Source organism: Capra hircus, chromosome 26 (assembly GCF_001704415.2).
Source record: "Capra hircus breed San Clemente chromosome 26, ASM170441v1, whole genome shotgun sequence".
Taxonomy (NCBI): domain Eukaryota; kingdom Metazoa; phylum Chordata; class Mammalia; order Artiodactyla; family Bovidae; genus Capra; species Capra hircus.
Genome location: NC_030833.1, coordinates 14690299 through 14702750, shown reverse-complemented (window position 1 = coordinate 14702750; position 12452 = coordinate 14690299). Strand labels below are relative to the sequence as shown.

At 38.5% G+C, this 12452-nt stretch overlaps 1 protein-coding gene across 3 annotated transcripts in view; it reads right to left on the bottom strand.

Annotated features, from left to right (window-relative positions):
• The window catches only part of SHTN1 (shootin 1), a 113252-nt gene that overhangs the window by 10074 nt on the left and 90726 nt on the right, over positions 1-12452 (bottom strand). For 2 of the 3 annotated variants that reach the window (XM_018041468.1, XM_018041469.1), the window contains exons 15-16: positions 12283-12403; positions 8066-8258 (exon numbers count right to left, since the gene is read on the bottom strand). The exons of the other annotated variant lie outside the window; for it this stretch is intronic. In XM_018041468.1, coding sequence (XP_017896957.1) covers positions 8066-8258; positions 12283-12403 — 314 coding nt within the window. The remainder of the gene's footprint in view (positions 1-8065; positions 8259-12282; positions 12404-12452) is intronic. 3 annotated transcript variants of the gene reach the window in all.

Below are 12452 nucleotides of genomic sequence, written 5' to 3'. Positions count from 1 at the left end.
CCGAGACAAAAAGGCAGGATGGCAAAAACACAACAAACTCCTGGGCCTCTGGCCTGACTCTGCTGCAGAACTCTGGTAATATCTGCTTACTTCTTTCTCCATGCTGCTGGCCCATTCGTCCTGCCTTTCTTTATAACTACCCATCTTTCTATATGTAAGAGATGTCCCAAAATATGATGACCAATGGACACTACAGCCCAAACTCAAAGGAGCTAACGGGGAACTGACCAAAGGTGGAACTGACTGACAGAGGTACAGCATGAAGTGGCTACAACAGTGAAATTTACTTGGGGCTGTAGAATGTATGTTTTGAAAAAAGAGTATTCATAGTGATTCATCTTTGTATTATCACACTATCATTTAGTAAAACATCTTTCTAATCCAATGGTTACAGTCAGATATGTTCAAGGTACTTGACTTCTGGGAATGAACTATTCTTCAGCATGCTTGAAATGTCAATAAATTAAAAATTTTGTTAATGAAACTTGGGCTTCCCTAGTGGCTCGGTGACAAAGAGTCCTCCTGCCAGTGCAGGAGACGCAGGTTCAATCTCTGGGTCAGGAAGATCCCCTGGAGGAGAAAATGGTAATCTACTCCAGTATTCTTGCCCAGAAAATCCGATGGTCAGAGGAGCCTGGCGGGTTACAGTTCATGGGGTCACAAAAGACTTGGACACAACTTAGGGACTAAACAACAACAAATAAAATTTATGCCAAAGACTAAAGGAGCTAAGGCAGGTATTCTAATGTATTAATTTCCAAAGTTTACTTTTAAAGAAGCATGCTCCTTTACTGGACATTTGACATGAAAAACATTAAAACAATTTCTTTCCAAATTCCTTTCCAGCAACTTTTTCAAGTCTTCTTGCTAATTTAGATGGACTCTGCTTTTCAGAATTCTTGGTTTTACTGGGTAACATTTTCTTCCCATGGCAAAAGGTATTTTAATTGTTTAGGTTAGCCTTAGGAAGAGGAAAGATAAAAGAGATTACACCATCTAAGAGTATGAAGGGTCAGAGGAGCAGATGTGAGTAACATAGGCCAAATGAACTACACTGCTTCCTATAGGAGAAACCTTATAGTCATTTTCTTCACTTTCATTCCTAGAGCTCTGAATACACTCAATGAATATGCTGTCATTCAAAAGCATGGGCTTTGAAGTTAGAATGAAAAAGGTTCAAATAAAATCTGACCCAACTATCGAGTAGGAATAGAATTTTGGGGAAATTATTTATGCCACTAAAACTCAGTTTTCTTATCTGTAAAGTGGAGATAATGTCCAATCTGTACCTTTGGGAGAATCAAAGTAACACATGAAACTACTGGCTTAATAAATGTTAGTGAAACATTAGTAACAACAACAAAACATCACAGAAGCAAATTCCAAAACTCTGAACCTCCAAACTGGAAACTGGCGCCATTACTCATAGCCTCCATTGGATATCTTATGCTGCGCTAAGTTGCTTCAGTTGTGTCCGACTCTCTCCAACCCTGTGGACTGTAGCCCACCAGGATCCTCTGTCTATGGGAGTCTCCAGGCAAGAATACTGGAGTAGCTTATCAGACCCTCCTCCAGGGGATCTTCCCCACACAGGGATTGGACCCACGTCTCTTATGTCTCCTGCATTGGCAGGTGGGTTCTTTACCACTGGTACTACCTAGAAAAGTCCACCAGACATCTTGCCTACAGCAATTTAAGCACATTTCCTCTCTGATGAATGGTGCTATAATATGGATACATATTAATATATATTGATGAAGAGTAATAGAAAACATTAACCTAAAAACAGGTGCAACATATACAATGGAAGCTTTCATTCCCAAATGTTTTCCCAATTCACTTCACTTATGTCAATCAAGAACATCAGGCTTTCCCATTCTGTTGATAATAGAGCTAACGTGTCTCACGGGATAAAATGGAAGACAACTTTACCCATACTTAGGTATTGTACTGCATTTTCTTACTTATTGCTCAATTTATGTTTGCTACTGAAATATTAATTTCCTAGCTACCCTTTAATCAATGCCCCAGAATATGTAAATTTGGAACCAGTCAACCTAACTAGAGTTAAAGAAACACGCTTTGATTTGTCTGTATTGCACAGTACTTTTCTGTGCATGTGGTTGGATGTCATGGGTCTGAGTCACATTTTTTTAAAAATGCATTTGTAATGGTGGCAAACTGATGGCTATTTCCAAATACTGAATCAGCTGGCAAAAGCCAAGTCATTTGGGAACATGTTGAACATACAGTGGTGGTTAAAATAGGTCATATAGTTTCTTGACCAAAATGAACACTGACACTAATTCTCTTACAGGACTCGCTGAGTAGCTCTAAAGCACTCTACTTCTCATCTACTTTTTCCACTCCAAATTAAATGGATAGGAAAGACCTTCCAATTTACTTCCTCTGTGGTCAGAAATCTCTAGTCCAAGTAGGTCTGAAAGCATTTGGGGCAATAGTGACAGAGCTAGAATGAGTATCCTGGCCATGAAGGATAACAATCATTTCAATTGGGATTTATAAGTTCCCTTGATATAGTTTGAAATTTTAAAATTTTCAAGAAATTATTTTACATTTCTAGGTTTGTGTGTGTTTTCTGTAAATCTATGTTTAGAGACATATTAGGAGTAGAAAACATGTGCTTAACTCTTTTCTTAACTTTGAACATTTTTATCAAGCAACCACATTTGTGAGGGATTATTGGGCTTCCCTGGTGACTAAGATGGTTAAGAATCTGCAATGCAGGAGACCCAGGTTCAATCCCTGGGTCTGGAAGATCCCCTAGAGAAGGGAATGGCTATCCACACCAGTATTCTTGCCTGGAGAATTCCATGGACAGAGGAGCCTGGCGGGCTACATATAGTCCATGGGGTTGTGAAGAATCAAACATGACTGAGCAACTAACACTTTCACTCATTGGGGCTCTAGATCTGAAAGAGAGTCTAGAGAGTACCTCAACTACTGGCCTCCATTTTAAACAAGAAAAACAAAAACAAAACGGAATAAGTTACATGATTTTCCCAAGAAAACCTGGCCCAGCCAATAACCCAGGTGTTCAGTATCTAATGGAGAAGGAAATGGTAACCCACTCCAGTATTCTTGTCTGGAGAATCCCATGGACAGAGGAGCCTGGCGGCAGGCTACAGTCCACGGGGTCGCAAAGAGTCAGACACGACTGAGCGACTTCACTTCTTCAGTATCTAAGCTTTCAACTCTAACTTTCGTCTCTGATCATCCGGTAATAGCCCAGCATTCTAATTAAGATAGAAAAGGAATTTGTTGAAATTTCATTATTATTTAATTTACATGACAACCCTACAAGGTTACCCTCGTCATCCACGTGAGGAACCAGTCACTGGTCAAATAACTTGCCTGAGGCCATAAAGATAATATAGCTAGCAAACCCAAGATATCATTGTAGAGCTGGCATTCTGGAAATAATCCGAAGCTACTTGCCACCCTGAGCATATGTGAGAAAACACTGGTTTATGAACCTGACCACACTGTGCTTCCTTGTTACTCCTTGCCCACTGTACAGGCTTTTACTGATGAAAATACAAACCGTTCTTGTTCATTTGACCCTGTGCAACATCCAGTTTATTTCCAGGTACTGTGGCTATCAAAAAGTAATGAAAGTTATCTTTTAAAAATTCTGTAACTTGGAATTTTCCCTATTTTATATTGACCAACATGGCCATTGATTAGCTTGAATCAATGAGTCTTACTCTATTTTAACATGGTCAGTTTACTCTGGATCAGCTGCAGAGAGAGTGAGAGCAAAAATAAAGCTTATATTCTTCATTTGGTTGGCCAGCTCCTTACCTTTCATAGTATAAAGGGAGATTATAAACATAATTCCTGTCTGAACAATTACTAATCAGAATTAATGGAATTCAAATTCACTGTTAGATTTAAGATATTATTACCAGACAGTACATACTTATTGGGCTTCCAAGGTGGTGCTAGTGGTAAAGAACCTGCCCACCAACGCAGGACACATTTCAGGTTTGATCCCTGGGTTGAGAAGATTCCCTGGAAGAGGACATGGCAACCCACTCCAGTATTCTTGCCTGGAGAATCTCATGGACAGAGGAACCTAGAGGGCTACAGTCTACAGCGTGACAAAGAGTTGGACACGACTGAAGCGACTTGGCACACACACACATACTTATTAGAAATAATTAAGAGGACACAGATATTCCTAAAGCTATTATTAAAGGCAAAATAGAAACAATTAGATTTCTCCAAGTCCCGATTATCTTCTTTTTCATTTTTCTTCAGAAAAACAAAAAACCTTGCTTGTGCAGGCTGGTGACAAGAATAATTAATTCTTACAACAAAGTATCAAAGGTGTCTCCTGCCATTTCCTAAGTCCCTAAGAAATAAACCCATGTATCTCTGTCGCTACAATTTACCAAATAGGACTTACTCAGTTATTTGGAACACACACATATAATTTTAGGGATTTATTAAAAGGAAAATAAACTTTCTGGGAAGAGCTTGATGCTACTTAATTTTCTGGATAAGTGAAGATCGTATGCAGAAAGCATCAATGTTTCTGCCTTCACTTTACAAGGTTTCTTAGTAGTTAGCAAACTTTCCTGTCCACTTGAGGCCAATCAAATGAGCACAGGCGAAACGTTCTTTTACAACTGGGCATTCTGCAGCCTCCGGTCACTCTATCTTGTGTAGCTACAAAGATGCAAAGAAGTGAAAGTGAAGTCGCTCAGTTGTCCGACTCTTCGCAACCCCATGGACTGTAGCCTACCAGGCTCCTCCCTCCATGGGATTCTCCAGGCAAGAGTACTGGAGTGGGTTGCCATTTCCTTCTCCAGGGGATCTTCCCGACCCAGGGATCAAACCTGGGTCTCCCGCATTGCAGGCAGACGCTTTAACCTCTGAGCCACCAGGGAAGCCCAAAGATGCAGAAGACATGCAAAACCGAGCTCAACGTAAATGACTCTGGGGCATTTTTAGAAGGTTTAAAAAACCAAATAAGCAACCAAACAAACCAAAATATCTAATATTTGGGTACACATATATCTGTATATGTGGGACTGTTGAATAATGGGGTAATGTAGGTTAACTGAGTTGATATTCTGTTTCACTAATAAAAAAGTGTATTCATTCATTCAGTCAGTCAGTCAGTATTTCCTGAGAGCCTACCATAAGGCAGGAGTTTCTCCAGGTGTTTGAAATATACGAGTAACAAAAAATTTCCTATCCTCATGGAGTTTACATTCTAGGAGGGGAAGAGGAAAAAACAAGCATAAATATATACACACACAAAGTATATAGTATGTTAAAGGTAACAGCTATGGGGAAAATGGAGTAGGATAAGGGTTTTTAACTGAAAATAAGAATTGCAGTTTAGAGGAGCTGAGTTACAGTTTTAAATAGGTGGTTAGCGTAGGTCTCACTGAAAAGTTGACATGTGAGCAAAGAAATGATGGAGGTAACATAGTGTAGCGACTGGAGGAAGGGCATCCCAGACAAAGGGAAGGAAAAGCAAAGAACTGGGGTAGAAGGAATGACACTATGGCAGAGAGGCCAAAGTGGGGCTTGGAAGGAAGCATGAATGGCAGGGACTCGTGTGTATGTGTGTACACGTGCATACGTGTGCACAAAAAATAATGTTATGTATTAGAGGCTACGTGATTGGTATCCTCCCTTGACCTTGACACTGCTGAGCGACTGACACTTTCACTTGACCTTGATTACCTGTCAAGAGACAATAAAGCCACTCACCTGAAATACACTACGGTGGAGTTGCCACAGCTCAAGATAATGGTGCCATTGTTTTTTTATGTTTTTTAGTTGCTAAGTTGTGTCTGACTCTTTCGTGACCCCATGGACTGTAGCCTGCCAGGCTCCTCTGTCCAGGCAAGAATACTGGAGTGGATTGCCATTTCCTCCTTCTGATCTTCCTGACCCAAGGATTGAACCTGCTTCTCCTGCATGTCCTGAATTGCAGGTGGATTCTTTATAGCTGAGCCACCAGGGAAGCCCTTTAACTGCTGATCTCACTTCAAAGTGACAATTCAGATCTGTGAGCTAAGACAATGTTGTTGCCTCTACCTTATGGCTAGTATAACAGAGTGAACCTATATAACAAAGTGAAACTATTGGTCAAAGCCAGCCAGAAATAACCCTTCCCATTCCTGGTAGGTAAACCACTTTCAGGAGATCCTGAGAAATCACATGGATTTTTTACTTTTCAAGCTCGCATCCAACTACACTAAGTTAAACTTCTTTTACTCATTAAAAAGCTAGGTTTAAACACGAATGATTAGAAGCGCATCTGTTTGGGAAATGAATAATTACCATGGACATACACAAGGTACTTGGATTGATTTGGATGATTGTACTTAAGAAACACATTTTTCAGAAAGCCATTCTTCTTTGCTAAATGGCTGTCAATATGGAAATGCATGGCGTTGGTTATTTCAGCTAAAGCATGTCAAGAACTGAATAATCAAGCGTTAGGTTACAAAGTTTAAAAGTTAATACAGCAGCACTGAGTATTTGTATTAGTGCTTTAAGCAGATAAATTAAATTGAAACGTGTCTCTTAAGCAGTCATTGAACAAGCAAGATGAGAAATAAATTGAGCTTCACATAGGCCTTTATGGTGTCTAACAACTGTGTCTGTCAACACATGGATCCTTTTCACTGTCAATTCAGCACACATTTTGCAGACCTTGGGCCTGCAATTATTTCATTTCCTTTCTTGGAAATGTAATTTCCACTTACTTTTGGAGAATAAAAGGCAGACAAAAGGAGGAAGGAGTTGCCGTATTTTCTGATTAAGATTATCTGTGTAAAATGGTAAAGGAAAAAAAAATCTATACACACACACACACACTGAAGCATTTCTCAGAAACTAACTTGTCTCAGCCAAATTGCTTTTGTGTCTGGATATTGGTTCAAATGTAGCCAGACTGCTGATGTCAAATTAGGTGCTAAACAAATGTAATAGGAAAGATGAAGAATGAATATAGATCATCTTTCTGTTAGAACTGTTCAAATGACTCCCGTCAAAAGAAGGAAATGCATGACTGCAGGAGAAAATGTACTTTTAAACACAATGAAATTAGATAAAACTGTAAATCAGCAAAGAAGGTCATTCATTCCAAAAGAAGGGGAAAAAAAGTTAATAGTACCAATAAGAGAAATACAAGACTGGAAGAAAATACCCACTGGCAAAAATAGATCTAAACTGAATTTCAACTTCATTTGTCCAGGCTTCACCTTAATACTAAGACAGGTAGAGTTACCAAAAAAGGGGGGTTCTTTCTTTCCTGATAGAACAGGAAATCAGAGGTTTAATTAACCGTGATTACAATATTCGCTGATCTGATTTGTCTCACCTCTTCCTTTTCTTTGTGTGACAAACCAGCTGACATCCTGGCAAGAGAACTAAAGCAAAACTAGACTAATTTCAAAAAGAGCTTACCATTGTTATAAAACAAATTGATCTTCCACCAGAACTGTCTGAAACACATTCAATAGCAGGATTAACTCTTTAACAATCAAAGTGCCACTTTCAAGCCAGGTAACTCTTTACATAGCATGTCTTCAATCTCAGGACAGAGCAATATTAAGGTACGTCTTTAATTGAGAATCAGAAAATAAGGTTGTAAAAACGTACCTTCAAAGTAAGTTTGAAGACCTAGTATCTTCTGAAAGATCTAGTATCTTCTCTGGCCACTCATGAACCATTAAGAGGAATGATCTAAGTATTTAATCTTGAAAGAATGATTAAATGTCTTCTGATGCTGAATAAGGATCATCCAAGTCAATTCTTTGTGCAGAAGAAGAATCAGATTACCAAACCAGTTAGGGATGGACTTCTCTTTATATATACTTGCTTTGCATCAGCATTAGACCTCTAAAGCTAGGAGCCTAGAATCAAAAGTTGGCTCATCAAACAGAGAAAGAAGAGTATCTATTGGCTAACCAAGTCAAAAGCTCTCTAAAAGAGAAACAAAGCAAAGTAGCACACAAATTAGTCATCACAGATTTATTCTACATACTACTTAGTAAAGAGCATCATTACTTACTGAAATGTAACCTTGGAACTTGAGCATCCTTCCCATTTACACGACCCTTCACCTGGCTCAGGTGTTGGGGGGGGCGGGCTGTTGAATTCTGCCTCCAGAGTTTTCTTGTTCAAGGCTGTTTTTGTTACACTGGATACAGAACCCAACACGGGCATGGATTTGGACTCTGAGGTGGCTAATATTCCAGGTGGACCTTAAAACCAAACACATACCTCAAGTTTAATAATTCTGTTCGATGCTTATTAATATGGAACTGAAAAACAGATTAGCTGAAAATCCCCGCAGGAAGAGAAGAGGCCAAGACTTGCTAAAATTTCAAGAGCATGCTGGAAAATCTTCCTATTAGAAATCTACTCTGCTTGGCTGGCACCACTGCTTTTCAGGGTGGCAGGACCATGCTGAGAAACTGTGTACAGACCTTTAAGCAACTATAAAACCCCAGGCCATGGTTCCCTCAACTGACCAGAGTCCTTGGTAACACTGGAATTGTCAAGTCTTTACTTCTCACAGAGTATGGCTTTCTGGCAGCTCTACTTGAATCATTTGGCCTCTCAAGAGTTAATTCTTCCCCAAACTCAGTTCTGATTTTAAAGAGAAAATGGAATGATGTCAAAAAGCTGTTTCTAAAAGGCTCATGAAGGCTTCCTGAGCATTAAACAGCTTTTATGAACATTTTCATTTTAATGTGATTGAGAAGTAAGTGGATTTACTTCCTGTTAAAATACAGACACAGGATTATAAAAATTAAGTGGCAAAGAGTTTGGCTGTTTACCTTCTGGACTTTTCTACTCTTTTTAGATAGGATCAGAAAACTGTAATAGGGCTTGTTACTACAATTATTGGCATATCAATCTGAAACTTCTGGCATTGAAGCTAAACTCCACCATTACTTTTTTTCTATCTTCTGTTAGGAAGATGCTTGCCATCCTAGACAGCTTTTTCAAAGCAAGATTCTAATATGTCTTTCCTGAAACTTCAGAAGGAATCCTTAGGTATTCTTTTAAAACAAAATAATTTATAAAATGTCACAAAGGTACAAATAAAATCAGAACTTCTAAAAAATTAAGCTAAAGAACAAACGTGAAAGGCATCACTAAGAAGAAAACAAAACTTGGGAGTCTCTTTATCCTTAAACAAAGTCATATTATCTCCTAAAATGGAAAAGTACTGGTGGGTACAATCCAAAATGTTACCTAATCCTTGATCACTAATATTAAGCTCTGGAATTTTATTCTTCTTTTTGCATATAAATGTGTCATGTATTACAGCAGTATAACATATGAACTCCAAAAATGAAGTTCTAATTTGAAAAACTTGTGTAAGAGAGGCTAGAACATTGTTCAGCCATTCTGTGACTGCAGCTCCTTTAGACTTAATCCCCCCTGGTCTGGTGGAAAGCCTCAGCTCACAGAGCATCACTGTCTGCCTTTCTCATTGATTTCTTCTATACCATCGAAGCAGAAAAATTTGTGATATTATAGAATATTCTGGGTCAAAAGGCCTTTCTCTCCTGCCTGTGGCAAGCCTCATGTTGCATGGCAATGAAGGAGTAAAGAGAAAAGGGCAGAAAGATCAAGAAAGTAAAAAAAAAAAAAAAAAGTCCATTCCAAAAAGTCCAAAAAGTGTAACAACTAAAGGTGAGCTCAAGATTTGCTTCAGAGCAGCTCTATTCTGCTCTTGGGTAACTGCTGACTGCAACACCCAGTAGCTTTAAACAATCTGTCCTTGTAGAAAAAGCAAGATCTAGTTTTTTGAATATACACCAACGCCTGCTGCTTGTTCTGCAACTAAGCCAGTTAAAAAGTGGGGAGGGTGGTCGAGCTGAGCCAGAACTCGTATTTTCGTTACATACAAAAGAAAAATATGAAGAAAAATGCTTAATGCTTAAGATGATGATGATGTTTAATATTATCATTATTATTGCATCCTGTTTAAGCTGTCCAAATATTTCCGATCCGCTCCCACCATGCAGCTGTGCTACTTCAGCTCCTTATTTGTTCCCCTGGAATTTCACTTTCTCATTCCATGACCTTTATAAAAAGATTTACATAGTAAATACCTCTGCCAGCTTGATCCTTCGAAAACATCTGAACTATGTTTAAAAAAAAAATGGTATGATTTCTTTTACTAGGTGATAGAGATTGAAGTTTGTTTCCTCTTGCCTTTTTTTTTTTTGCTTTGGCTACTCGAAAGACTATTTCTGCTCACCTACAAGCCACTTCCTTTAGTATGTTTCCTCTCTACCCTGCCAGTGACACAGTTCTTATTTCTCTATCTAAATGTTAATGATTCTACTGAATCTCTTATTATAACTTGCCTCAAATGATACCTTGAATATCTGTATGCTGGTGGAATATAATCAATAAAATGAAAGATTCTCACCATGCCTATAAAATATGTTCCTACCTTTCTCCACATTTAAAATATTCAGCTTTCCATACTGACTAAAATGAAAATGTTTCCTCACTTCTCCCATGGAAAACTAACTCTGAAATAGTGAGTGCTACGGGTTTGACCAAAAGAGTGAAGTAAGAATGTTTCTGGAGGAACATGAAGGTCAGTGGCAAAATAAAAAATGTAAATGACAGAGCACTAAAATGGCATTCACAAAGTCCCAAAAAATGAATCAAGACTATGAATGACTACTACACAAATACTTCCCGGATGGAATGCTGGAAAAGTCACAGCACTGATTAAGTTGCAAATGAATAACAGTTCATTGTGGAGGCTGGTAAAAACTTGTAAAGCACATGTCAAGACAAAAACTCTTCTATGGTATCCTTTATTTTTCCTGAGGGGTGGTTATTTTTGCTAGGGGTGGAGGTTGTTAATTCTTATAGGATATTAACAGAATTTCTAGTCCAAACTAAAAACTGCACGGCTAATTTTTTTTAAGGAGGACACAAAGGCTTCACTTTTTTATTAAAAAAAAAAAAGTTTTGGCTGGTTTTATGCTGCTTCTGGTTCAACGAACCAATTTACTCAATTGAGTAAATCCCTATATGCAAACTCGGCTTCCCTTGTGGCTCAGATGGTAAAGAAGCTGCCTGTAGTGAGGGAGACCTGGGTTTGATCCTTGGGTTGGGAAGATCCCCTAGAGAAGGGAAAAGCTACCCACTCCTGTATTCTGGCCTGGAGAATTCCATGGATTGTATAGCCCATGGGGTCGCAAAGAGTTGGACACAACTGAGCGACTTTCACTTTCACTTTCTATATGTAAACTAGAGCTTGATTATCAAAACCCCAAATCCTTAATATTCTAGCAATTTAAACCTGCTAGATATGATGGCAATGCAAATGTAAGCTGTTGTGACAGACTAATTGTAGTTGATTTAACACGGTCTGAAAGATTCAGTCCATTAGCTATGGTCACAGTTAATATTAGTTTACGGTGGTTTTTCAAAACTAGCCTCCTGGCAACAAGGGGGAAAACCTCACAAAGGTTCCTGCTACTTCCCATGACCAAGCTGATGGAAAAAAAACTGTAGACATACAAACTGAGTTCTGGAACACATGATAAAGTCTCATACATGTGTGTCATGACAGCAATGCAAACTGTGACTTCAAGATGCTCAGATGGTCATTTACAGTGGGTGATAGAGCTGGACTTTCTCATTCACTTGGTTCACAGGCAGAGGCAATAAACTAAAGATATGAAAAATAAAGACGATCTCTCTACATTTGTAACTGATTTGTAATTACTACTATTATTACTAGTTATTATGTGCTTTGTCCCAGGCATTGTGCTAAGCACTGTTTATATATATTGAAACGTAATGACTTGATCCTTGAAATAAGTCTGAGGTAGTGCTTTTATTATTCTCATCTTATAGATGAAGAAACAAAGAGGTTGAGCAATTTGCTTGTAGAGCAAGCAATGAATTAAACTCATGCCCTCTGGTTAGGGAGCCTTCCCACAACATTGTTACCAAAGCCCCACCTGAATGTTTTTAACCACAGGGCATCCTGCATTCAGCAAAGCAGATCCATAAAACCCCCATTCCCTACAAATAACTAAACAAACATGCCAATAAATAAAAATACATAAGAGCTCTTATGAGATATCCCTAAGTACCTTTGCCCATCCATTACTTCTCATTCACATCAAAAAAATGTTAATAATAATTTTAGAAAGATCATTTTATGTTAAAAAGAGACTGAAAGGAAGATGCTTAAGAGAGGAAGAGGAGAACTGTGGAGAATTCAAGCCAGCTTACTACTGCTATCTGCTTCTGTTGTCAACTTTCTGCGACGCAAAATCCTTTCTAACTCAGTTTCACTGTTTTCAATGTGAAGGGATTTTAAGCTTCTTGAACTAGTGGATTTGTTAAGTGCCCCCTAAAGTGAAAACAAAACAAAAACAAAAAGGTTAATGTCTTAATACAAT